The sequence below is a fragment of the Salmo salar genome, chromosome ssa01 (genome assembly GCF_905237065.1).
Source record: "Salmo salar chromosome ssa01, Ssal_v3.1, whole genome shotgun sequence".
In the NCBI taxonomy this organism is placed as follows: domain Eukaryota; kingdom Metazoa; phylum Chordata; class Actinopteri; order Salmoniformes; family Salmonidae; genus Salmo; species Salmo salar.
This window is the reverse complement of record NC_059442.1, coordinates 135,531,244-135,558,838: the sequence shown is the minus strand read 5'-3', so window position 1 is coordinate 135,558,838 and position 27,595 is coordinate 135,531,244. Positions and strand designations below refer to the sequence as shown.

Here is a 27,595-nt window from a genome sequence, read left to right as displayed (position 1 = left end):
TCTGAAGTTTGCCAATGAACATCTGAATGATTCAGAGGACAACTGGTGAAAGTGTTGTGGTCAGATGAGACCAAAATGGAGCTCTTTGGCATCAACTAAAATCGCCGTGTTTGGAGGAGGAGGAATGCTGCCTATGACCCCAAGAACACCATCTCCACCGTCAAACATGGAGGTGGAAACATTATGCTTTGGGGGTGTTTTTCTGCTAAGGGGACAGGACAACTTCACCGCATCAAAGGGACGATGGACGGGGCCATGTACCGCCAAATCTTGGGTGAGAACCTCCTTCCCTCAGCCAGGGCATTGAAAATGGGTCGTGGATGGGTATTCCAGCATGACAATGACCCAAAACACACGGCCAAGGCAACAAAGGAGCGGCTAAAGAAGAAGCACATTAAGGTCCTGGAGTGGCCTAGCCAGTCTCCAGACCTTAATCCCATAGAAAATCTGTGGAGGGAGCTGAAGGTTCGAGTTGCCAAATGTCAGCCTCAAAACCTTAATGACTTGGAAAAGATCTGCAAAGAGGAGTGGGACAAAATCCCTCCAGAGATGTGTGCAAACCTGGTGGCCAACTACAAGAAACATCTGACCTCTGTGATTGCCAACAAGGGTTTTGCCACCAGGTACTGAGTCATGTTTTGCAGAGGGGTCAAATACTTATTTCCCTCATTAAAATGCAAATCATTTTATAACATTTTTGGCATGCGTTTTTCTGGATTTTTGTTGTTGTTATTCTGTCTCTCACTGTTCAAATAAACCTACCATTCAAATTATAGACTGATCATTTCTTTGTATGTGGGCAAACGTACAAAATCAGCAGGGGATCAAATACTTTTTTCCCCCACTGTACATATATTCTAATATCATATTCCTGAGTGACAATTGCATTTCACATCAGTGTTTACAGGTGCCGATTCTGCCTGTACACTCAAAACAGATTAGTTATGTGTAAATCCAAATAGAAAATAAGCGAGTGGCAGCCTATGTATAGGCTATGCTTGTGTAAGTAAGTGGCTCAGATAGGTCACAGCCTTTGGAGTTTTAGGCCACGTACAAACTTCATGAATGAGTGACAACCGACAATATTGTGTGGACATCTTGATGTATAAGTCTTCTTTGTGTCTGTGAGCTGATGAGACATACCGCCACTATTCACGAGGGAACTGGAATGTAGATCCTTATCAGAATAACCAGACAGGAAGGCTCCTTCTACACATTCCAGGTCCTGAATCTGAGATGCTTTACCTAGATTATGTCTTATCAGTCTATGTCTTGTCACACCTCACATCACACCTACCCAGTCACGTACATGACAAACCTCTCTGTTATGTAAGGTATTATTTTCCAAAAAGATTGATCTTTCATCAGCAGTTAACTGGTTGAGAGGCACCACAGTCAGTCTGTGGGACTGACACATGGTGTTGCTATCACTTTGGCCTTGTCATGGCTTGCCCCTGTCATACCTGAGTTTCATGGTGTTTGGTGGGGGAGTTGGGGGCTCAAGTGAGCGTGAGTCATACTCCCAAGACAAACCACAGAGATATGCCAGCGAACAGCCGCTCCACACAGGCCTCCATATGCATGCAGCATCAGCGCCGTGACAGGATGATTGATGAGGAGGTGTGTCATAAGAATGCAGGCGGACCGTCAGGGATGTTTCAAATTCTACATCCCAAACTCACTTCAGTTAATGACTATGTGGGCGTCTCTAAACCAGAGACTTTTCATTTTCCTCCTCGTGCTGCTACCATTTAGCAGAAGAAGAGTGAAGAGGAGGAGACAGGATTTGGGTTTTTGAAATGGATTTCATGCGCTTTAGCCATCTTCCGGAGACCTGGGTGATTGAGGGCCCCCAGGAGAGAGTAGCTATGGAGGGCCAGTGGGAAGGAGGTGAATCTGGAGAGTCCATCACGCTTTCAGGGGCCACTTTCATGTCTAAATCTAACGTGGGGACACTGATGCGGTCTGATACAGAGGATTCTGGGGTGGAGATCTGTTCTGAGGCTTCTCTCCCCTCCTCTCCTCCCTCTGTGTCCATGAGTAATACAGATATTGATCCTACAGTCAGTGACGAGGATGGATTCCCCTCTACCTCTCCTCCATGCTCTCCTGTCTTCTCTCTGCCATCTTCTTGCTCCTCTTCCTCCCTGTCCCTCTGCCCCAGGGCTCAGCGGCACAGGGAGATGGCTGCGGTCATGCACCTAAAATTGGAGCAGGCACTGAGGAGGGCAGACTCTGGAGACAAAGACGCTGTGCCCCGACAGCGGTGTCACACGGCTTCACTACCATCACCTCACTCAGTGACCCGTATACAGAGGGCAGGTCACAGGTCAGGGAGTGCTGGTCTGAGGAGGACAGTCAGCCAGTCAGTAGTGGAAGAACAGGCCTCAACGGCTGTGCTGCAGCACAGAGGAGGGCTCTGCCCACATCACAACACTCTGCCTGCTCAGACTGACACAGAGGTAGGTTTCTATTGAAAGGAGTTGTTTACTTCAATCTCATGATTCTCTGACTGTTTTCTTACCTTCAAAGTAGTAGTGGTTCAGAGTGTTGTGCCAAAAGGTTGCTGGTTCGAATCCCCGAGCCAACTAGGTGAAAAATCTGTCGATGTGCCCTTGAGCGAGACACTTAACCCTAATTGCTCCTGTAAGTTGCTCTGGATAATAGCGTCTGCTAAATGACTAAAATATCTATGTAATCTAGAGTTTTCGACTAGACAGTGATCCATAGTGTTTTTTCCTCTTCTTGGTTGTATAGGACATGTTCAGTAGTCATTTGAAAGTTTATTCCCAAATGTACATTAGAATCGGATTGTTATCACTGTTGTTGTTGTTATGACATATGTTATTACACAAAAACATATTACACAATATGCCGGACAGAAGTCCATTGTCATGTTCAAGCGGTATACCAAGCATAAATCCTTTCATGTCTTTTTTTACAATGAACTGAAGGAATGTCAGGGAGGAAATTAGCGTTTTACCATTACCACAGTTAACAGTTGCAACACACACACACACAGTTAGACACACAGAAAAACAAACACTAATTGCATCGACTGAATCAGTGTCGTGTCTGTAGGTTGTCATCTTTCAAATATGTTAGCTTTGTTTAGGAACTCAGACTTTTAACTTACTGCTGCTGAGACTTGTAATAGTAGAATGTATTTTCGACATTTTGTAGTGCATGGGCAGTTTTCTTCTTGTTATGTCATTCACTGACAGACCTTGGAGAGCTATTTTAAACCTGTCAAATCAGATGTCCAGCTGATCAATTGCTGGCTATGTTAGCTGGTTAGCCTGACTTTCCCGTCTAGCTATCTAAATATTGTAGTTATCATGACAAGATTACGCGCCCAGGGGCTTCAACTCCCCCAGGGGGCCCACATTGATTTTGTTGAGTCACTCAGGTACCATAGCACACACAAGACATGGCAAAACGTGTATACTTGCTGGAAATTATGTTTAAAACTGCAACATTTTCTTTCAGCCTCATGGCCAAATGTGTAGAATTACGGGGAATGATCTTTAAAATGGCAACATTTTCTCTCCGCCAACAAGAAGGGTGGGAACAGTTTGAACAATTTGGGGTTGCATGGGTCATGAGGTGGTGTTTGTTACTATGCCGGTAAATGACAGTATCCATCCGGGCCTACAGTCTGTTGTAGAGTATCAGACAGTGAACCAGTCTGTCCAGGTGAGCAACAGGAATGAGTGGAATGGAGCCAAGCTGGTGTGGTGCTGCCTGGGAAGATAGAGTGTGTGGGTGATGACCTGAGCAGTCTGCTGTGTTGTTGATAAGACTGTGACGGACATGTCACGCTTCTGCGTCAGATGGCAAAGCGAGGGCAGTCCCATTGGGGAAAAATTCTTTATTTAGTCATTTTGGCGGAGATAATATTTAATCGTTATACAACTTATCCGTTTTCTGCACCAAGGATTCCTCTTTGTATAGTTATTATCCAGTGGTCATGTAGTGTTGACAATGTTTGGTGTAATGAAGCAAAGAGATGCTTGTGTTTCATGTTTGCCTCAGTAATAGAGGATCATTAAGTCTTATTAAATGGGGATATTAGTCGGTGTATGTGGAGGTCTTTGCTCTCGCCAGGACTCAGAGACTGGGTGCTGAGTGTTTTTGAGGAGGGCAAAGACCAGTTAAAGGCCACCTCATTAGCTTAGCTCTCTTTGGGGAAGAAATATATTTCCTGCTCCTAATGATGGTGCACTTTATGTATTTGTATTTATTAAGGATCCCCATTAGCTAGTCTTCCTGGGGTCCAGCAAAATTAAGGCAGTTACACAATTTTAAAAACATTACCATACATTCACAACAGATTTCACAACACGTTAAGTGTGTGCCCTCAGGCCACTACTCAACTACCACGTATCTACAACAAATGTGCATTGCTGATTAGTTAGGTCTGCTGCCCCAGAAGTCATAGCTTTAGATTGCTAATCTATTCAGAGCAATAAATGTTTTGTGAAGTAATACACCAGAGTTAATTTACTGTATACTTTTCCATGTGCACTGTTATCTTCCTGCATGTGTCGTCTTTACAGATCAGGGAGAAGGATGTGTGTGAGGAGGAGTATGAGGGGCTCACCCCTGGGCTGGGCTACCTGGAGCAGGTATGCCGGATGCTGGAGGAGATCGCCAGGCTACAGCTACGTAACCAAGGGTTACAGGTGGAGATGGATGCTCTCCGGGAGCAGCAGCGGAGCCAGGTAAAAATATATGTTGACATTTGGCATCTCAGGATCATGTGTAAATAAAGAATTATGTGGATGAAGCTATAAACAAGTCAATATTTGACTAGATGTGCTGTGACCATTGACACAGTCAGTGTAACAGGTACAGTTGAAGTCGGAAGTTTACATACACTTAGGTTGGCGTCATTAAAACTCATTTTTCAACCACTCCACAAATTTCTTGTTAACAAACTATAGTTTTGGCAAGTCGGTTAGGACATCTACTTTGTGCATGACACAAGTAATTTTTCCAACAATTGTTTACAGACAGATTATTTCACTTATAATTCACTGTATCACAATTCCATTGGGTCAGAAGTTTACATACACTAAGTTGACTGTGCATTTAAACAGCTTGGAAAATTCCAGAAAATGTCATCATGGCTTTAGAAGCTTCTGATAGGCTAATTTACATAATTTGAGTCAATTGGAGGTGTACCTGTGGATGTATTTCAAGGCCTACCTTCAAACTCAGTGCCTCTTTGCTTGACATCATGGGAAAATCAACAGAAATCAGCCAAGACCTCAGAAAAGAAAATTGTAGACCTCCACAAGTCTGGGAGCAATTGGGAGCAATTTCCAAAAGCCTGATACCACGTTCATCTGTACAAACAATAGTACGCAAGTATAAACACCACGGGACCACGCAGCCGTCATACCGCTCAGGATGGAGACGCGTTCTGTCTCCTAGAGATTAATGTACTTTGGTGCGAAATGTGCAAATCAATCCCAGAACAACAGCAAAGGACCTTGTGAAGATGCTGGGGGAAACAGGTACAAAAGTATCTATATCCACAGTAAAACACGTCTTATATCGACATAACCTGAAAGGCCGCTCAGTAAGGAAGAAGCCACTGCTCCAAAACCGCCATAAAAAGCCAGACTACGGTTTGCAACTGCACATGGGGACAAAGATCGTACTTTTTGGAAAAATGTCCTCTGGTCTGATAAAACAAAAATAGAACTGTTTGGTCATAATGACCATTGTTATGTTTGGAGGAAAAAGGGGGAGGCTTGCAAGCCGAAGAACACCATCCCAACCGTGAAGCATGGGGGTGGCAGCATCATGTTGTGGCGGTGCTTTGCTGCAGGAGGGACTGGTGCACTTCACAAAATAGATGGCATCATGTGGAAGGAAAAATATGTGGATAAATTGAAGCAACATCTCAAGACATCAGTCAGGAAGTTAAAGCTTGGTTGCAAATGGGTATTCCAAATGGACAATGACCCCAAGCATACTTCCAAAGTTGTGGCAAAATGGCTTAAGGACAACAAAGTCAAGGTATTGGAGTGGCCATCACAAAGCCCTGACCTCAATCCTATAGAAAATTTGTGAGCAGAACTGAAAAAGTGTGTGCGAGCAAGGGGGCCTACAAACCTGACTCAGTTACACTAGCTCTGTCAGGAGGAATGGGCCAAAATTCACCCAACTTATTGTGGGAAGCTTGTGGATGGTATCCCGAAACGTTTGAACCAAGTTCAACAATTTGAAGGCAATGCTACCAAATACTAATTGAGTTTATGTAAACTTCTGACCCACTGGGAATGTGATGAAAGAAATAAAAGCTGAAATAAATCATTCTCTCTACTATTATTCTGACATTTAACATTCTTAAAATAAAGTGGTGATCCTAACTGACCTAAGACAGGGAACTTTTACTCGGATTAAATGTCAGGAATTGTGAAAAACTGAGTTTAAATGTATTTGGCTAAGGTGTATTTAAACTTCCGACATCAACTGTAATTAACCAACATTTGACTTGATGTTTCTATCCATATAGAATTCAGAACGCAACCAGTGTGACTTCAAGGCTTCTGAGGAAGGCGGCCCCTCTGCCAATGAAAGACTTGAAGTCAAAGATTATGAGGACTTACCCTACCAATCATCTGATAGCAATAGTAATGTGCATCAGCATTTTCGACTTAGGTCAACATCGGACATAACACTCATGATGGGACATCTAAGTGAGTTACAATCCAATGTTAATTCCCCCAGTGTAAACAGTCAAATACTGTGTCATCATTGGTGTATTTAGGTTGAAACTGAAGGTTTTGAATTGTGTGTGTTCTAGAGAAGGGGAAGGAAGTGTCTGGAAGGAGGTACCGGACAATAGAGTATCTACTTGAGCATCCCGAGGATGATGAAAAGCAGGTGAGATGATGTGAACTCAACTCACACACGCACACATACACACACACACACACACACACACACACACGCACATACACACACACAAGCATGCATATATGCACAAACACACACAAGAACAAGCATACATGTATGCAAGAACACACGAACACAAGCATGCACGCACACACACACACACACTTACTTATATTGTATACACACTGAAATAGACACAATTGTACACTTCTGCTACTCGCTGTTTGTCTGTTACCCATGCATAGTCACTTCACCCCCACCTACATGTACAGATTACCTCAACTAGCCTGTACCCACGCACACTGACTCGGTACCGGTGCCCCCTGTATTTAACCTTGTTATTGTTATTCTTATTGTGTTACTTTTTATTATAACTTTTTATTTTAGTCTACTTGGTAAATATTTTCTTCTTCTTGAACTGCACTGTTGGATAAGGGCGTGTAAGTAAGCATTTCATGGTCAATTTTACACTTGTGTTCGGCGCATTTGGCAAATAAAGTTTGATTTGATTTTGATATTTAAGCTATATTTTTGTATTTGTGTGTGTTGCTAGATGCATGCAAACCTATGGTAGAGTATGTCTGTGTGAAAGTGTGCTTGTATGCTTGTGTCTATGTGTAAATGTTTTTTGAATGAGTCTGCATCAATGTCTCTGTTGACAAATATCTACTGTATGCTTCTCTCCAGGAAAAAGAAGAAGCAGGAAAGAAAGAACGGGGAAGTAGGACAAAGACCTGGAAGCTGAAGATTGGTTCTCTGAAGAGGGAGACCACAGAGAAAAGCAGGTGAGACAACATTGACACCTAGAGGACAGTGTGTGTGTTGTCATACTGTGCATGATGCTCTTAGAAAATGTCCATGGCTGCTCTAACATGGCAGCCAAATGGGAATGATGCACTGTTGCATATATAATGCAGAGTGTGCTGAGGAGCTGTGGAGAGCACATATTTAGCCTAGGCATCTGTTCATGAAAATTCACTCTGACCCATCCCAAATAGCCTCTTTGTTTACAATCACACATAGGCTTATGTTAGTGGCCTACCTCAGTTTCGCGAGGCCCCCTGCAAGGTCTTTCTGCCCAACCCCCCCAAAAAATATGTTTTAGGACTTCTACACATTTTGCCGTGGGGCAGAGAGAAAAATGTGCAGCTTTATAGCTAATCTCATGCTATTTTGCATATTTTGCCAAGAGACTAAGAGAAAATTGTGTAGTTTTAAAGCTAATTTCCTGCTATTCTACACATTTTGCCATGAGGCAGAGAAAAAATGTTTCAGTTTTAAAACTAATTTCCTGTCACTCTAAACATTTTGCTATGGCTTATGACATGTTCATATGCTATCTTGGGGGGAAAGGCCCCCAAACAGTGCTTGTGGGGCCCCCCACAATGGGGGCTCCGGAGTGGGATGTGGTACACCAGTGCTCGCTGTACATCTAAGGAATTATGTTGTAAGACATAAATATTAATTTCAGTGTTTTAATGGTTCTGGTGCATTATTTGTCTTTCACATAAAGCCAACAGATGAATTCATCCGTGAAGAAAGCTAGCGGGCGTTGGTTGGGACAGCTGTTCAGGAGCAGGAAAGCTGTGCCAGAATGAGAAGAGCAGAATGTTCCAACATTACAGTCATTGGTAACATTCCTCCTCTAAGACTTGGAGAATGAGGACATATACTGTAGCACTTTTTGCACAAAGCTGTGGAGGAATAGGACTCAAATCTATTTAGTCATCTCATTATATGGATATTGACATGTATATTTATTGTCTAATTCTTAGTAATTAAATAGGAATTTTAATGTGATCACAGTGATCATTGTCCCACAGTATGTTTTAAAGATACCAAACAGCAAAATACGCAGTAAGGCCTGAGGGGGTGTGGTATATGGTCAATATAATATTGGCTAAGGTGCTGTTCTTCGGTACGATGCAACGCTGAGTGCCTGGATACAGGCCTTAGCCATGGTATATTAGCCATATATTACAAACCCCGAAGGTGCCTTATTATCTATTATAAACTGGTTACCAACGTAATTAGAGCAGTAAAAATAAATGTTTTGTCATACCTGTGGTGTACGGTCTGATATACCACGGCTTTCAGCCAATCAGCATTCAGCGCTCGAACCACCCAGTTTATAATCTGATTTAGCCACTCTCTCTTGTATTCAGGATCCTGAGTTGGCTCTAGAAAATGTCTCCTCCATATTTTTTCACTCCATATACACGCCCCTTTTAAACAATTCAGAGGCAAAGATAAATATAACCGTTGGTTTTCTTATGAGCTATCTGAGGAGTATTTCTGTCTGTAATAAAGCCCTTTTGTGGGCTCCCAAGTGGGTGGGCCTATGCCCTCCCAGGCCCACCCATGGCTGCGCCCCTGCCCAGTTGTGAAACCCATAGGTTCAGGCCTATTGAATTTATTTAAATTCCTTCTATGAACTGTAACTCAGTAAAATCTTTTAAATTGTTGTATGTTGCATTTATATTTTTGTTCAGTATAAATCAAGCTATTTTTTAAGCTCTATCTCAGGATTTTGAAAAATCAAGTCCTGTCTGAATCTGGCATTATAACTGAGAAGAATGGGATAAGTGATGCTTTTAATCGTCATTTTATCTCGGCAGGCTTTTTACTTGAGAGAAACGGTGGTTTAATTGACCCTGGTCAGTCAATAGACTGCTCTTCACTCTGCCAGCCTCTCACTGACTCGACAGTTAACCCGTCAACTTGTAGTTAATCTTTGTTTTCATTTAAACATTTTACTACCTGGGATGTGCTAGATGCCTTGCTTATGATTGATGTAAATAAAAATACACTGTGACTGATATGCTTGATCCATTTTTTCTGCAGCTCTCTGCCCCCCTGATTGCTGAATCATTAACCCATATTTTAACCTGATGATTATATCTGGTACTATCCCCAACGTTTGGAAGGTGGCCCATGTACTCCCCCTTCACAAAGGTGGTGACCCTTGTGAACTAAATAATTATCGCTCTATTTCTAAACTTTCTTGCCTAGTTAAAATATTAGAATCCTTGAATAATTCTCAGCTAAGATCGTTCTTATCGTTGAAATGTATTCTAATTGTACATCAGTAGGGTTTTAGAACAGGTCATAGCACTATCACTGCTGCATCCCTAGTTATTTACGTTTACATTTTAGTCATTTAGCTGATGCTTTTATCCATAACGACATACAGGACAAATTAGGGTTAAGTGCCTTGCTCAGCGGCACATCGCCAGATTTTCCGGGGATTCTTAACTGCTAGGCTACCTGCCGCCCCATTAGTTATTTAGTTATAAATTATGTGGTTAACTGTATGGATAAAAGGTAACGTTGTGTTGCCCCCTTTATTGACCTGTCAAAGGCCTTCGATACTGTTGATCACTCACTGCTAATTTAAAGGTTTTCCTCAATTGGCCTAGACCAGGCTGCATGTAACTGGTTTAAAAATTACTTGACAGATAAAACTCAATGTGATGGTGTTAAATCAGGTTTTCTGGACATAACGAAAGGTGTCCCGCAGGGGTCGATTCTGGGTCCTGTACTTTTTACTGTTTATATTACCATAATTGACAACCTGCACTTGTATGCCAATGATACTGTTGTGGATGCTATTGCCGAAACACTTGACCAGGCTCTATCTGAACTACAATCTGCCCTCATTGTATTACAGAAAAACATTATTAACCTGAAATCAGTAATGAATGCAGGTAAAACTAAGGAGGAGGTCATGCCTCTCGGTAAATAGTAGAAAGCAGATTATTCAGTCGACGTTCCTATCAGTCCTAGACTATGATGACATTATCTGTATGAACACAGCTGCCACCTCATTAAAGCCGTTAGATGCAGTTTATCATAGCACACTGCTCTTTATTACGGATGACAATTTTAGTACTCATCACTGCATTCTCTACCAGGAAGTTGGTTGACCCTCTTTGATGTCGTAGGTTGATGACGTAGGTTGATACATTGCTATGTTTTCATGTTGATACATTGCTATGTTTTCATGTATAAAGCCCTTTTACAAAAAGTCCCTCTGTGTCTAACATCATTACTAAACTTTAGACATATCAGTTACCACACCTGGTCTCAGGGATGGATAATTCTGGAAATTCCTTTGGTCTCTACTGAGTTAGGTAAATCAGCTTTTTGTTTTCTTGCTCCTTATTTGTGGAACATTCTTCAAAATGTTCTTAAATTTGACATTTTGGTTCCTCTAGGGCCCTCAAACTCAACTCAGGACCTTGAAGTCAGTTCCACTGCTTTTTCCCCATTGTTTTCCCCACTGATTTAGACCTGGGACACCAGGCAGATGCAATTAATTATCAGGTAGAACAGAAAACCAGCAGGCTCCGGACCTTGTAGGGTAAGAGTTGAATACCCCTGCTCTAGGGAAATTCAGAAAGCTGATTGAGGACCTTATTACTGATTCATGTGTTTGTTTTATTGACCGTGTTTTCTTTCAGGTTGCATTTTGTATTTCTATTTCATGTGTGTATTTTCTGTAATTTCTGTAATTCGGGGCTCATCTGTAAAATACACCTTGGTGTCAGTATGACTCCCTGATAAAATAAAGGTTAAAGAAAAACAAATAACATTTTCAAAGAACATTTTCCAAATGAATAAAAAATGAAGACGTATTGATTGTTTGTCTTCACACCCCATAGTTAATACTTGGTGGAAGCACCTTTGGCAACCAGGGATGGTGGCCCATGTTGACTCCAATGCTTCCCACAGTTGTGTCAAGTTGGCTGGATGTCCTTTGGGTGGTGGACCATTCTTGATACACACGGGAAACTGTTGAGCATGAAAAACCCAGCAGCATTGCATTTCCTGATAGAAACCAGTTTGCTTGGCACCTACTACCATACCCCGTTCAAAGGCACTTCAATCTTTTGTCTTGCCCACACATACACAATCCATGTCTCAAGGCTTAAAAATCCTTAACCCATCTCCTCCCCTTAATGTACACTGATTGAAGTGAATTTAACAAGTGACGTACATAAGGGATCATAGCTTTCACCTGGATTCCCCTGGTCAGCCTATGTCATGGAAAGAGCAGGTGTCCTTAATGTTTTGTACACTCAGTGTATTTCACCACTTGTCCATGTCTGTATGGATCCCCATGTCTGCAACAGGATGATTATTTTCACATTTGGTCTTTTTTAAAGGGCCAGTACAGTAAAAAACGTGATTATCCAGTGTTTTATATATATTTCCACATTGAGGTTGGAATAATACTGAAATTGTGAAACTTGTGATAATGCCCTTTTAGTGTAAGTGCTGTTTGAAAAGTCCACTTGAAATTTCAGCCTGTTTTGGTGGGAGGGAGTTGTGGCCTTCAATGGTGACATCACCATGTGGTAAATTAGTTAATAGACAAATTAGAAAGAGAGTTCCTAACATAACAGCAAATTTTCAGTTTTCCTCTCCTAGACAGTCCTAGCAAAATTCTTTCTTGAGATATTGCGCTTTCCTAAGAAGCTATTTATGTTTCTTTTTGACCATTTTAATTGAAAACAAGAACAGTATGGTGCTAGATTGTTGCCCAGAAATTATTTGATATTGAGATAAAAACGGCTGCTTTGGACCTTTTAAGTATACCAAAATACTGCCTGCCTTCAGTAGTTAGAGTGAAAAGAATAATAAATATGCTGTCTTAAATGAGAGAGTAATGTTTGTTCAGAACACTTGTTCTGTGCTGCTATGCCCTGTACCAAGATATGAAACATACTTTGATTAGATCTTCATTGCAACAAACTATAACGATACCCAATTTATGAGATTTGAGGCACTTATTAATGCAATCGTAACAGAGATTTCTTCATCCTTACTGGATCTTGATTGAAGCCGTGATATAATTTATGCTCCTTTTATTGGATCTCCAATCCATGACTACCCCAGTTGTTATGCACCTGATCATGACTACCCCAGTTGTTATGCACCTGATCATGACTACCCCAGTTGTTATGCACCTGATCAAGACTACCCCAGTTGTTATGCACCTGATCATGACTACTCCAGTTGTTATGCACCTGATCATGACTACCCCAGTTGTTATGCGCTTGATCATGACTACCCCAGTTGCTATGCACCTGATCATGACTACCCCAGTTGTTATGCACCTGATCATGACTACCCCAGTTGTTATGCACTTGATCATGACTACCCCAGTTGTTATGCACCTGATCATGACTACCTCAGTTGTTATGCACTTGATCATGACTACCCCAGTTGTTATGCACCTGATCATGACTACCCCAGTTGTTATGCACCTGATCATGACTACCTCAGTTGTTATGCACCTGATCATGACTACCTCAGTTGTTATGCACTTGATCATGACTACCCCAGTTGTTATGCACTTGATTAGTTCCAGGAAAATAAAATCTTCCATGAGAAAAGGGCCAATTTATTTACAGTAACTGACAAGTCATCAGCACTCCAAATAACCCTGTGGGGAAATGTATAGGCTGTTCATCATAACAATTACACTTACACGATTACCAATGTACCGCTTATTATTGACAGTAAACAGTGCAGCGGTAATGACGCGCGGAGGAGTTAGTCTGATGATGAACTGAGCTATAGGGCTTTTTCCTCTTTCACCACAAGACAGAGGTGTGACTTCAGATAAATGTATAAACATCCTAAATCATCAACCTAACAACCTTATATAATAGTCTCTACATGACTGAACATCTACAGCCAGTTCAGACCAAACAGCAGTGGGTTTTTTTAAAATCATTTGTTTATTCTTTATTGACCTAGGTTGAGGGGATAGGCCTCCCCTAGCATTCCCATGTAAAGAGATGTCAATGACAAACACATCCGAACAAGAGAGGGGGAATAGGATTCATACTTCATACATAAAATACATTTATTTGCTATTTCCCTGTTTTCGTCTGCAAGACAGTGTCCTTCACGATCCATTTGACCCAGACAGCATCCATCTGTGCTATTAAATATAGAGATACATCTGTGTGGGGTTGTATGTACGTGAGAAGAGAGGAGGCAGGTTGTATGTACGTGAGAAGAGAGGAGGCGGGTTGTATGTACGTGAGAAGAGAGGAGGCGGGTTGTATGTACGTGAGAAGAGAGGAGGCGGGTTGTATGTACGTGAGAAGAGAGGAGGCGGGTTGTATGTACGTGAGAAGAGAGGAGGCGGGTTGTATGTACGTGAGAAGAGAGGAGGCGGGTTGTATGTATGTGAGAAGAGAGGAGGCATGCCAGTTTGGCCCCTGCCTAGATCTCTACATGATGCCACAGGAGGACAGGGGGTTGGCGATCTGGCAGGTGCAGGCTGACTGGCAGTACTGGCGTACCGTCTGGTAGCAGCTCCGGTCGGCCTCCCCGCCCCACTGCACCGGGCCATTGGGGTCAGAGGGCAGCCGGCTCAGGATGCTGGTGTTGATGGCCAGGGCAGCCAGCCCATAGTCAGTGAACAGCACCGTCTCACGCCTGCACGTTGGGCACGAGATGAACTTGTACTTGGGGCAGGACTCGTAGAGGATCTGCAAGCACTCCTCGCACACCGAGTGCAGGCAGGAGAGGATGCGTGGACGCTTGCCTGCAAAGTTGTAGGTGTGGCCGCAGGTGGGGCAGTCCAGGGGCTCACAGGGCATCACGGGCCCCGAGGAGGAAGAGGAGGTGGAGGAGGAGGTGGAAGAAGAACGCAGCACGTACTGGTTGACTATGACGTCCTCCATCTTGTAGTGGAACTGGTGGTAGCAGATCTCTGCGGCGCTGGCTTTGCGCTGGGCCAGGTAGCTCTCCCTGCGGCCCATGCAGGCCATGGGAGCTGGGGGAGATGAGACCATGGGTCTGGTGGGGGCCAGGTCAGTGCAGGTCATCTCCAGGGCTAGGTCACTGCACGCCTGGTTCACAATGATCTCTCCCTCTCCCCCTCCATCCCATGCCACCCGCGGGGGAGGGGTGAAGCAAGGCTGGGTGACTGGCACCGTGCATTCCCGGGGGAACTTTTCCGACTGGATGATCTTGACGGTATCCATGGGGATGGTCACAGGCTGCCGCCTGAGGCAGGACATGGACATTAAGCTTATTTGTGTGTCTGTGTCTTTGTTAGAGAGAGGGGGCTGTGGGTGGTTCAGCGGGCGATGCCCCTGGCTTGGGTTGGGCGTGGGGCGGGGCTCTGAAGTGAACTGGGGGTGTCAAAGTCAGCCATTAGAGGGGACATGGGGACGTATGATTCTGTCCATTGTTTCAATTAGAAGGCCTCCCACGTCTGTGGTGCTGTTACCCTGAGTCTTTATGTGGGACAGAAGGACAGAGGACTGTAGCCAGAGGCCTTAAACCTGGAGCAGTGAAATAGACTTTCCTATTACACAGAAACACTGTCCTCTGATAACACTACTGATAGACAGCGATAACAGTCCGAGCCTGGAAGTTAGTCCTCTTAAAACTAGTCTGTGCAGTCTTAGATATACAATAAAGATATGTACTGGATATTCAACCACAGTAACAGCTGGACAACAGACAGGACTCAACACATCAGCACAAAGATATGTTTTCAGTGATAACACCAATAAATAATCTTATATGTACATATATAGATACTAATATTATACACTTACACAACAGGGTTGTGAAGAGTTCTACTCTCTCAAAATGGAGAGCTCAAGCAGCACAGGCTGTTCAGTAGTAATTCAGTCTGTATTGTCTCACACAGCGTCCTGTGGCTTGTCAGGGGAAACTGACTCAAACAGGGCTTGGGGCTTGCTTGTTTCTAGGTTGTTGCTGCTCAAACCAGAACTTCCTTCCTGTTTCTGAGGCTGTGGAATGGCCTTGTGTGTGAGAACAACCTGTAGACACTCAGGCTGGAACCTTCTCTCTCTCTCTCTCTCTCTCTCTCTCTCTCTCTCTCTCTCTCTCTCTCTCTCTCTCTCTCTCTCTCTCCTCTTGGTCGAATATGGTTTTGTGTCCTTTGGCTTCCTTGGCTGGAGTCTGATAAGGCAGAGGTCTTTTTTTAGGAGGCAATGGAAATCCCCTGCTCCTTAACAAACCACTCCTGAATTCCTCTAAGGAAGGGGTGCTTGACTTTCAAACTGAGTCCACTAGTGTAGCTGTTAAAGGTCTCTAGGGAGACCGTGTCCTCGTCACGGTCTGTCTGTCTGTCCCTCAGCGGTTCAGAGTGACAGCAGTGGCCTTAGACAGTCAGATGGTGTGACTGTCGTCCTCACAGTCCTCTTTGGCTGAGTTACCTGAGGAAGGAGAGGAGAGTTTGCTAAGTTAACACCACTCATCCAGATAAGTCACACATGAATCTGCCATGACTATGTATTATTGTTAACTAATGTTATTGCAATACTATAGGATGGATGTGATACGATATGTGGATGGATATGGATACTCTCTCTATTTTAAGACATGCCTCTTTAGGGAGTACACTGAAATATTAAGAATAGAGCACCCTTCTTTGAAATCCTTAATAACTGTAGAGAAGGGGCTCTATTTATTACCAAAGCATACTGTGGTCGTAGTTGTCTGAAAGAATGATGAGTCTGGGTGGTTTTAGTCTCCTCACGCCGCTAGCGTCCTATCAACTCCCATTATCATCCTACTATATGGTGCATGAAAGAGATGCATGTTTGGTCAGCGGCAGATGAGCAAAACCATCGCTATCATGAGGGTGTGTGACTAGGTTTCATTATGCAGGTGGTGTAAATGTATGACTGGATGTAATACTATGTCTGTTTCCACAGCAACGCAACAAGGAGTAAAATTGCACATCTTATCTCTTCCACACAAGGCTCTCGTTAGACGTGATGCACGAAGAGAGAAGGAGAGAGAGAGAGAAGGAGAGAGAGAGAAGGAGAGAGAGAGAGGATGAGAGAGAAAGAGGAGTGCAGCGGTCCTAGTTACTATTAATGGTCTATTTCTCTATGCATTTTACTGTGGTTTCCTGCCCCCAACCTCCCTTTATGATGCCTGGCTAATTCACATCAATACTGTATGTCTACAGTGTATATGTTTCACCATTGAGGTAGAATAGTATTCATTATTCCTTTCAGTGTCCATTCATCCATCCACGCCACCACACGCATACCAGACACCTGAGGTACTGTATGTACAGTATGTAATCATGTCAGTCAGAGACAAGGGAGCTGTCTTATGACGTTGGACGAGCAACATTCAGGCCGACTGTCCAAAGAGCCTCACAGCAACACACCCTCGGAAATTAATCATGCAAAATGAACATCTCATTTGGCGACAGTGATATAAAAATGGAAGCTGATGACGAAGGAGGCCTCCTGCTGAGGCGTGACGTTGGTGCCTTATGATAGACGCCCCTCTTCAGTTATGTAAGAGGCTAATATCAGAACTAGACTCAGTATTAACACACATAGAGGAGGGTTACAGCTGTAGCAGCCCCACATTAGTCAGTCAGGCCTATGTTGTTAAGATACCAGGCCTCTCTCTCTCTGTCTGTCTGTCTGTCTGTCTGTCTGTCTGTCTGTCTGTCTGTCTGTCTGTCTGTCTGTCTGTCTGTCTGTCTGTCTGTCTGTCTGTCTGTCTGTCTGTCTGTCTGTCTGTCTGTCTGTCTGTCTGTCTGTCTGTCTGTCTGTCTGTCTGTCTGTCTGTCTGTCTGTCTGTCTGTCTGTCTGTCTGTCTGTCTGCAGCCCTGCCCAGCCCAGTAGTCAGCCTGCCTGCCCAGGAATTAAACTAATGAAATCATGTGCTGAACATTTGACCCTGTCAGCACAAACAAACAAGGGAGAAAAGGGAGAGCCGGAGAGATGGCGATAGCAGCGCTCTGGCGAGAGGAGAGACACACAACACACACATTCCTACATATGTACGTACACACACACTAACACCAAGAACACTCTCACCCTTATTCTGTACTTCCCAATCACATACACCACCCATAACATTTTAGGACACACAAATTGAATAGACAGATTAACATGCGTGCAGAGATGCTATTAAACGCTAATAAACCAGACTACTAATAGTCTCATCTTCCATGGACTCATTACAGATTCAAGAATACAGTTAGTATAGAAAGTCATCACCCCCTTTCAAAATGTTCACCTATTGTTGCCTTACAACCTGAAATTAAAACACATCAAATCAGACTTTTTCCGGCTTTATTTACACACTGTAATCCACAATATCCAAGTGAGAATTTATTTTTTTAAATGTACTCTGAAAATGTATTCAAATTGAAATAGTAAAATACTCTATTTGAATAAGTGAACACCCCCCTGAGTTAATACTTGGTGGAACCACCTTTTTCTTGAATTACAGCCATGATTCTCTTTGAATACGTCTCTACTAACTGTGCACACCTAGACTGTGTAATATTTGCCCATTCTTCCCTGCAGAATTGTTCAAGCTCAGTCGAATTGCATGGTGACCGCTCATGGACGTGAAGATGGTTCACGTTTCAACATGACATTGACACAAAGCACACTGCCAAAGCAACCGTATTGTGACTGAAGAACAGGAAGGTGAATGTCCTTGAGTGGCCTAGTCAGAGCCCCGACCTAAATCCCATCCAGAATTTGTGGAATGACTTGAAGAGTGCAATCCATGAGCGGTCACCATGCAATTTGACTGAGCTTAAACAATTCTGCAAGGAAGAATGAGCAAATATTACACAGTCTAGGTGTGCAAAGTTAGTAGAGACGTATTCAAAGAGACTCATGGCTGTAATTCAAGCAAAAGGTGGTTCCACCAAGTATTAACTCAGGAGAGTGTTCACTTATCCAAATAGGGTATTTTACTGTTTTACTTTTAATAAAATATTATAATTTTTTTACTTGGATATTGTGGGTTAGTGTGTGTAAATAAAGCCGGACGAAGTTTAGTTTGATGTGTTTTCATTTCAGTCTGTAAGGCAACAAAAGGTGAACATTTTGAAAGGGGGTGATGACTTTCTATACTAACTGTACATGTAGTCTGGATTATTCACATCCATTGGCATTTCGCCACACATGTTTGTGTGATTGTTTACGTGTGTCGGTCTGTTTTTCAAAATGTTCTAGATTATTTTGGAAGTTCCTGAAAAACAGAACCAATGCAGAAACAAACATGACCAACAACAACAAAAACTGCCAGAACATCCCTACCATCTTCCACTCCCCCATTCCTCCTCCCTCCATTTTCCTACACACACACCTAAACTGCTGAGTCCAGCTGCCTCCCTCACACTGCCTCCTGGCTGCATTCCACCTGTGCAGTGCAGGGAGCAGGAGAAGGACACGGTGTTCTGACTGAGTCAGACACTATCAGCAGGCTCTCTCTGCATCTCCATGACACACACCTTCACCCTCAGCCAGGGGACCTGAACTGGACCAGGCAGAATGACTGGTTGACTGGTACCTGTGCCTCTATAACACACCCAGCAACGGTACACAGAGAATGTTGACTATGTTCTGATTAGTATCCACAGCTCTGTCTTGGCTGATAAAAGATATGTGCTGCTCTGCTCTACCATGTGGTGGTTATAATGTATTATGATTACATAAATGGTATAATGACCTTAGAGCTGGCTGTGGACAAATCCCCAGATGTGTCCCTGTTGACTGCAGTGAATCTGCATAAAGTGCTATACTCTAAATGCCTGTGAATTCCATAAAGCACCGCTTAATGTTGTTGTCGATTAGTATAGGCCTATATAATGCTGATTATGATAGGATTCTAATTTGCATGGTTGTTTTTTTAAATCATTAGATGTTGGTCGTTATCATTTTCATGTCTGCGCTGTGCTACCATAAAGTGGTATTCAGATGTGTACATTCAATGTTGTCAATGTGTAAATCCATCTACTGTAAGAAATCTGTTTTCTGAATTCTGACTAGGATGTTGATGTGCATTCTGCTCTATTCTTTGTACATAATCCTGTTGGGATTGAATGAGGAGATATGAGGAGTGATTATGTTAGTGTATGTGTGAGGGGGAGGTTAAAGAATTCAACTCCTTCCATTCAGGAGTGGGTGGCAGGTAGCCTAGTGGTTAGAGCGTTGGGCCAGTAACCAAAAGGTTGCTATATTGTATCCCTGAGCTGACAAGGTAAGAAATCTGTTGTTCTGCCCCTGAACAAGGCAGTTAACCCACTGTTCCTAGGCCGTCATTGTAAATAAGAATGTGTTCTTAACTGACTTGCCTAGTTAAATAAAGGTTAAAAATAAAAATGAATAAATAAAAAATTCAAAGCAGACGTCAGCCATTTTCCCCACAATTCATTACAGCCAAACACTCTTTGTGCTCCCTCTCTCTCTTCTCGCCTCTCTCTCTCTCTCTGTGGCAACATGGCCGGCCACAGAGCTTGTTGGTGTCGACACCAGCAGAAAAATTATAACGATAATGGCCCCTCTTGACACACAGCCTCATGAAGGACTTATGAGGGACACGTCGAGCCACATACAAATCAATATTCCAGTGGCTCGATTGATTGAGCTGATTGATTTTTGTGGAGACTTATGTCTCAGCTCAGGGAGAAACAGACACTGTTGCTGTGATGAGGAGGGGTGTAGATGGAGATCTGTAACTGATGAGCATGTGTGTATTTGGGGAGCTTGGCTCAGTGAGAAGGAAGGAGCAGGTTTAGCACGGTGGCAGCGTGTGGGAGTGGTGCGGCAGTGGCAGCAGCAGTTATGCAATCACAGCATGGCAGCAGGAAACAGCACTCGGACTGCAGTCAGCACCAGCACAGTGCATGGTCAATATGGAGATCCCTCAGTGCTGTTGACAGCTACAGAACAGGCAGTTCCAGCCAGGCCCCTCCCCTCCCAGAGATCTGTCATATGTCATGACCTCTGGGGATATGATACCCCAAAGGTAGCTTAAAGATACCCTTTCCCCTGCAGTCAACACACAATGGAATATCTGTAGACCGAATCGGACCCCCCACCAGGTGTGTGTGTGCTTGTGTATGTGCGTGCATGTGTGTGTGTAGCTGATGCATACGTGTGTGTGTGTATGTCTGGGCGCGGGCATGTGTCCAAGGAATGGAGGATTGTGATGCAACAACCCTCTCATCTACAACAAAGACACGGTACTACAGCTGTACGATTTTAATTTGACCCCTTTTGCCGCAGGAGGAAAATAATTCTGCAGCAGGAGGATTTGAATATCTGAAGAATGGTTAGAATCGCCGCCAGGGGGGAAGCTGGAAGTGGTGTTTGTATACAGTGCACACTGTAACTACACTTTACCTTATGTAGGTTACGTACAGGCAACAGCACGACTCGTGTTAATTCTTATGTGGATTATCATAAATTAACATTTTTGTAGGGGGTAGATGCATTTTTCGTTAGGGAAAATCTGTTTTTTTTAGATCAATTGTCTTATTATATGTGGAAGGCAAGCAATAGGCAGAATCTATGAATGGCTTTCTCAGTGCCTGTGTGGTCCAGTGGTTACAGCCACTGATCCTGGCACACATATGCCAGAGTTGGTGTGGATTTGAATCTGGCCCTTTGACTCATGGATCAACATCTATTTTTGAAGCATTAATTCAGAGTGGTTACAGGGTTGATTCCTCTTGGTTACAGGGTTGATTCCTCTTGGTTACAGGATTGATTCCTCTTGGTTACAGGGTTGATTCCTCTTGGTTACAGGGTTGATTCCTCTTGGTTACAGGGTTGATTCCTCTTGGTTACAGGGTTGATGCCTCTTGGTTACAGGGTTGATTCCTCTTGGTTACAGGGTTGATTCCTCTTGGTTACAGGGTTGATTCCTCTTGGTTACAGGGTTGATGCCTCTTGGTTACAGGGTTGATTCCTCTTGGTTACAGGGTTGATTCCTCTTGGTTACAGGGTTGAAACAGAAACAACTCAAAGGTTAACAGTTTAGGCGTTAATTCCAAGTTGTTAAGGTTAGGGCCATGGTTGGGGGAAGGCTTAAAACAAAACAAATAAAATGACGCACCTATGGATCATCAGTATTCATAGTATTCTTAGTGAACTGCCATAGAGCAGTGGTCTAAGCAGCGCACTCCGAGCCTCATGAGTGCTGGGCGATATAGCGTCCAGCCTGAGTCTACATTGGGCCCACAAGTTAAATGCATTTATTTCCATGTTTTCAAGAAGTCAAACAAATAGTCTGATAGTTTACACATCCAAGAAGTGTCTCAGCTCAACAAAGTCGTCTTTGGGTAGGCTCAAATGCATAAACATCTTGACAGCTTTACGAAATAACATATTAAAGCCACACAATACAGGCTTTCAATCCAAAGACCAGAACTATGTTGACAAATAATACATAGCCTAACTATAAAGCGTGGACGAGCATCCACACTGGAGGAAAGTGTATCGTTCTACAGTAGTGCTACATCTGTCAATCAACTGATGGCCCAAATCAGCTCATCAACTCTGACAGGGAAACACAGTAGCATATTATCCGTTTTCACATCTTTCATTATGTGACAATGATAGGCTAACGGGTAGCCTAGAGAATGTAGCCTATTGGAATATAATCAAATAAAAAGGGGCCTATTGCAGCCATCGATGGCACTAGATTATCGCCAGCTGATGTCTCGTTAAACCATCAATATGCTCTAAAATCACCTGCACAGCTGATCTCAATTGCCACCTTTATTGGTCACCTCTACTGCTGCCTGAAATATGACGTCGGTGTTACCTTAGTCCTGCTTGCAACCAAAGTAAATCGAGATATGTTCGCCCTCTGGCTGGTATTGTAATCAGAACAACTTAGTCCTTTTTAACAAACTAGGGGCAAATCATCTATTTGACAAGGATTCCGTACAATAATAATAAAGTGTTTCCTCGTTTACCACGGCAAATCTACCGTGGTAATTTACCCGACTCTTTGTATGAATGGAAACTAATGTTGGTGTAGACTATTGTTATTATTTTATTAGTTTCCTATTCATGTTATCCAAAAGGGTCTGGTAAGGTCATTTCTTATCAAGACCGCGGGTAAATATCCCTGGACTGTCCATTTGAAATGTGTGAATATATCAAGTCAATCTAGGGGATTGAGTTAGTTGTGCCAGTAGGGCCAGAATCGAACCCACGGCGACACAGTAGACCACCTATATGCCCTAACCTCAAGACCATAATGAGCTCAATTTTGCTGCATTCCAAATACATGTTTGTACATTTGAATGTTGCAGTAATAGGTCCTAGGCCTAGCGTTTGAGCGAGGGAGAGAGAAAATGATTTTGAGAGCAAGCCCTGATCCAAATGACTCGACAGTCCCTGCATGGAGAGAAAGAGAACTGCTCTTTATCAGGGACTTACGAGGCTCATTCTAATTTCCTGATGCAGCAGGAAAATTCTCAGCGACAAAAGAGTGATCAAGGCAAGATCCGACATCTGGACAAACACACACAGACACACACACACACCAGCACATACATTGGCACACACACAATATGGAACGCACATGCACAGACATAAATATTCCACAGAGCCCTCTTTCAGTGTACACGGACACATTGATGCATCCTTGATCAAGCCTTTTACCTGTGTTGTTGTTTAGTCCTGTCGTAACATATCGTCTCCCAGTTCTCTTACCACCTTGCTGTGTGTTGTTGTTGTTGTTGTTGTTGGTTTTGGATATTACTGAGCTGTGAGGTGACAATAGTCTTGTTACAGGGTAAAGCTTCCATGTGCGTGTGAAGCTGATAACATGGTCCATTGGTCTCAGTTCGTCTGAGAGTAGAACAGAAGGTGTTTTGCCAGAGGGGCAGAGGAGGAGGAGGAGGAGGAAGAGGAGGAGGAAAAGGAGGAGGAGGAGAGGAGCGACGGAGGCAAGGTGATCATTCCTGTCTGTGAGACCCTGAGAAAACAAACGATGGAGGTGGAGGGAGGAAGGGAAGGTAAGATGGAGGCTGAGCTGTCGAAGGATGGATGCGTCACTCCTTCCTTTAGTCACAGTGATGGAGGACAGAGACTGGTGGTGGAGCCCACCTCTTCTTCTCCTCTGTCGGTTCCCTTCGTCCTTCAAACTCTCTCCCTCTCGCCCTGTCGTCTGCGGTGTGGCCGAGCGGCGGTTTCTAGCAGCTCCCTCTCCATCCCTCCTCCTGTCTCTTTCTCTCTGCCTGTCAGTCAGCCAGCCAAATAGGTTGTGTAATTACGTGTGCTCCTGTGATGCCTCTCTGGGTATCTTCCGCTCTCCCTCTCTCTCTCTCTCTCTCTCTCTCTCTCTCTCTCTCTCTCTCTCTCTCTCTCTCTCTGCTCTCAGAGCCTCAGGTCTTCAGGTACTCACTGCTGTCTTTCTTTCATCCTCTCTTCTTTTCTTCCACTCACTCGTTATCTCTCCCCCAGTGGCGTCTCTGTGCTCCTTTTCGCTCACGCCTGCCGTTTGTTAGCCTTGCTCCTTCTCTGCTGCTGTCAATGCGCCTCTGTGCACACACTCACACACTGGCTCACGCATACACACACACGCTTGTTCTCTGTTTCTGTCTCCCTTACCACATGTATGTGGCTCTCTCTCTCTCCCTCTCTTTCTCTCTCTCTCTCTCTCTCTCGATCTCTGTCTCTGGACCTGACAATTTCTATTGCATGTTTTCTCCTCCCCCTCTCTTGCTCTCTCTCTCCTTGCTCTCTCTCTTATCTTGCTCTCTCTCCCTCCCTGCCTCTCTCTCTCTCTCTCTCTGCAGTCTCCGCTGCAGTGCCTCTGCAGGCTGGATCACGTTTTCTAGTTGCCAGTGAAAATATTTCAGCCAATGAGGGCCCTGAAAACCCACCCCCCCTTCTACCCTACACTCACTCACACCACCTACTGAAAGATGGAGGCTATGTGCAGAGAGCACTGAATCATACTCCATATACAATATTAATCCATCACACACAAACAAAAACGTATTCTCGGTACACAGGCCAGGCACACAGGAAATACAGGAAGCTGCTAACAAATAGATCTGATCTGCAGAGTGCAGCACTGAACATAAATCCAATAAACAAATTCATTCAAATATGGAATATTTAACAACACAACACCCATGAATCATACATTACAGACCAACATACTATAATGAGCCACACAGTTCATATAGGGAAAACAGACAACATACTAAAATTAGCATTATATCTGCATTTTTCAAAACAACATAGAAATGTTGAATACTCATGGTGAGATTTCACTGAAACGCAGTATCACAGAAACATGGGATATTCATGTCATTAGCTCGCTTTCACAAACACAAAGTGGCAGACACTTAAAAGCAGTGTCCCTGTCTGGCCGTCATGCCACAGCCTCAGCCATCACAGACTAGCATTACGTAACGAGGATTTGAATCAGTTTCCCATCTCCACAGGCCTGCATGTTGACCTATAAATAATCCTCAACTCGGACTGAAAAGATGATCTATGAAAGAATATCTGTGTGTGCTTCTGTATAACCCAAGCATTGAGAAAACATTCCATTGAAGTTGCTTGATTCTTTGTACTTTGGCTGTAACAGAGAAAGAAATATCTCTCTATACACACATGTATTGTATGAGCTAGATACAGTAAGTAGCCTAATAACCTAATGTGTTTTTCAGTGTGTTAAAGGAATACTTCACGATTGTTCCCCAGAGTCAGATAAACTCATGGATACCATTTGTATGTTTCTGCATCCATTATGAAAGAAGTTAGAGGTAGTTTCGCGAGCCAATGCTACCGTTTGCACAATGACTTGAAGTCTATGGTATCTACTAGCATGCTAGCAGTTACCATAGACTTCCAGTTATTCCTCTGTTAGCAACTTCCTTCAAACTGCACGCAGAGACATAACAATGGTATCCTCTGGGGAAGTATACTCTGGGGAAGTAGATAAAGAGTTGAATTGCCAAAATCCCGATGTATCCCTTTAACAGTCTGAAAAACAAATTAGGTTATCTTTATGATGATATTATTATTATTATGTTATTATTGTTATTATGATGAAATAGGGATGTGAGAGTGTTACACAGCAAGAAAGATACAGAGACAGTGTGTGTGTGTGTGTGAGAGAGAAAGAGAGAGAGAGAGAGAGAGAGAGAGAGAGAAACTTCCAAAGCCATCACCTACAGAGAAATTAACCTGGAGAAGAACCCCCTAAGCAAGCTAGTCCTGGGGCTCTGTTCACAAACAGACCCCCAGAGCCCCAGGACAGCAACACAATTAGACCCAACGAAATCATGAGAAAACAAAAATATAATTATTTGACACATTGGAAAGAATTTACAAAAAAACGGCGCAAACTGGGATGCTATTTGTCCCTAAACAGAGAGTACACAGTGGTAGAATACCTGACCACTGTGACTAACCCAAAATTAAGGAAATATTTGACTATGTACAGACTCAGTGAGCATAGCCTTGCTATTGAGAAAGGCCGCCGAAGGCAGACATGGCTCTCAAGAGAAGACTGGCTATGTGCACACTGCCCACAAAATGAGCTGCACTTCTCAAACCTCCTGCCAAATGTATGATCATATTACACAGACCCACAAAGAATTCAAAAACAAATCCAATTTTGATAAACTCCCATATTTATTGGGTGAAATACCACAGTGTGCAATCACAGCAGCAAGATATGTGACCTGTTGCCACAAGAAAAGGGCAACGAGTGAAGAACAAACACCATTGGAAATACAACCTATATTTATGTTTATTTATTTTCTTTTGTACTTTAACTATTTGCACATTACAACATCATATATAGACATAATATGACATTTGAAATGTCTTTATTATTTTGGAGCTTTTGTGAGTGTAATCTTTACTGTTCATTTTTTATTGTTTATTTCACTGCTGTCTATTATCTATTTCACTTGCTTTGGCAATGTAAACATGTGTTTCCCATGCCAATAAAGCCCCTTAAATTGAGAGAGAGAGAAGAGAGAGAGAGAGAGAGAGAGAAGAGAGAGAGAGAGAGAGAGAGAGAGAGAGAGAGAGAGAGAGAGAGAGAGAGAGAGAGAGAGAGAGAGAGAGAGAGAGAGAGAGAGAGAGAGAGAGAGAGAGAGAGAGATTTTGTGCAAAAATAATACAATTCATATGTGGATGTTTTGAGACAAGAGACAGATGCTTCTAAGATGGCAGCGTGTTAGAGGGACTGGAATAGCACCAACAGGCAGAGTTTTCTGTGTTCTTTTACAATTACGCCAGGATTCAATCCAAAACCTCACTATAGCACACTTGACGTTGAAGGGTTATGGTTGCGCTCAGTATTACAGCTGTAGGACATTATAATACCATTCTAGGGTTAGGGTTAGATGCAATATAAGGCAAGTGACTTCAATGACTCATTTCTCTGAATAGGGGTTCATGAACATCACCAGATTCACTGGGAATACATTACATAGTATGAAGAAATACTCCAGGCCGCAGCGTCGTACTACTTGTCAGACATAGAAAACTGAAACTGTTTAGGCCTACTGGGCGTTGGGGTGGGCTTGGTGTGGGGTTTGGGGCGTCCGTTGGTGGCTTTTGAGCATTTATTTGGAATCATGTCTTAAAGGTACACTCAGTAAAATCATGTTGCCACGAGCAGCACCGGAGATATTGAGATGAGCGAGATGCAAGACTTCGCTCTCACATAGTCACACACAGTATCTGCTCACGTGCACGGGTTCGCTTCACGCTGTTCACAGCGTCGTAGCCAGGGCACCAGAACAGTGGAGAATTGTATGAATCCTATAAATTAAAATGGCCAATTTGGGTGCAATCCATAGAGTTCAAATTGTCTTTCAACAAAATAATCTGTTTCTAACTACAGAAACCATTTT

At 43.3% G+C, this 27,595-nt stretch overlaps 2 protein-coding genes across 3 annotated transcripts; one reads left to right on the top strand and one right to left on the bottom strand.

The window, feature by feature from the left end:
• The first annotated feature begins 1,612 nt into the window (after positions 1-1,612).
• si:dkey-106l3.7 (uncharacterized) lies at positions 1,613-9,731 on the top strand. The gene is made up of 6 exons (XM_045690404.1): positions 1,613-2,462; positions 4,560-4,724; positions 6,530-6,713; positions 6,821-6,900; positions 7,600-7,697; positions 8,426-9,731. Exons 1-6 carry the CDS (start codon positions 1,800-1,802, stop codon positions 8,508-8,510), a joined length of 1,275 nt encoding a protein of 424 aa, XP_045546360.1. The 5' UTR covers positions 1,613-1,799; the 3' UTR covers positions 8,511-9,731.
• A 3,569-nt stretch (positions 9,732-13,300) lies between these two features.
• rnf208 (ring finger protein 208) lies at positions 13,301-24,489 on the bottom strand. Of its 2 annotated transcripts, XM_014131654.2 has the most exons (3): positions 23,367-24,489; positions 14,115-16,130; positions 13,301-14,084 (listed from the first exon to the last, which is right to left on the bottom strand). In XM_014131654.2, exon 2 carries the CDS (start codon positions 14,961-14,963, stop codon positions 14,163-14,165), a length of 801 nt encoding a protein of 266 aa, XP_013987129.1. In that variant the 5' UTR covers positions 14,964-16,130; positions 23,367-24,489; the 3' UTR covers positions 13,301-14,084; positions 14,115-14,162. The 2 variants fall into 2 exon arrangements, with proteins under 2 accessions (XP_013987129.1, XP_013987120.1); XM_014131645.2 differs by having other exon boundaries at positions 13,301-16,130; positions 23,367-24,488.
• Positions 24,490-27,595: the final 3,106 nt, after the last annotated feature.

What these genes read in the sequence shown, in the direction of transcription:
- rnf208 (XM_014131654.2), bottom strand. Translation starts at nt 14,963, where the DNA reads ATGTCCATGTCCTGCCTCAGGCGGCAGCCTGTGACCATCCCCATGGAT.
- si:dkey-106l3.7 (XM_045690404.1), top strand. Translation starts at nt 1,800, where the DNA reads ATGGATTTCATGCGCTTTAGCCATCTTCCGGAGACCTGGGTGATTGAG. An exon ending in CTGCTCAGACTGACACAGAG is followed by an intron (nt 2,463 to 4,559) that starts GTAGGTTTCTAT and finishes TCGTCTTTACAG; the next exon opens with ATCAGGGAGAAGGATGTGTG. An exon ending in GAGACCACAGAGAAAAGCAG is followed by an intron (nt 7,698 to 8,425) that starts GTGAGACAACAT and finishes TTTCACATAAAG; the next exon opens with CCAACAGATGAATTCATCCG.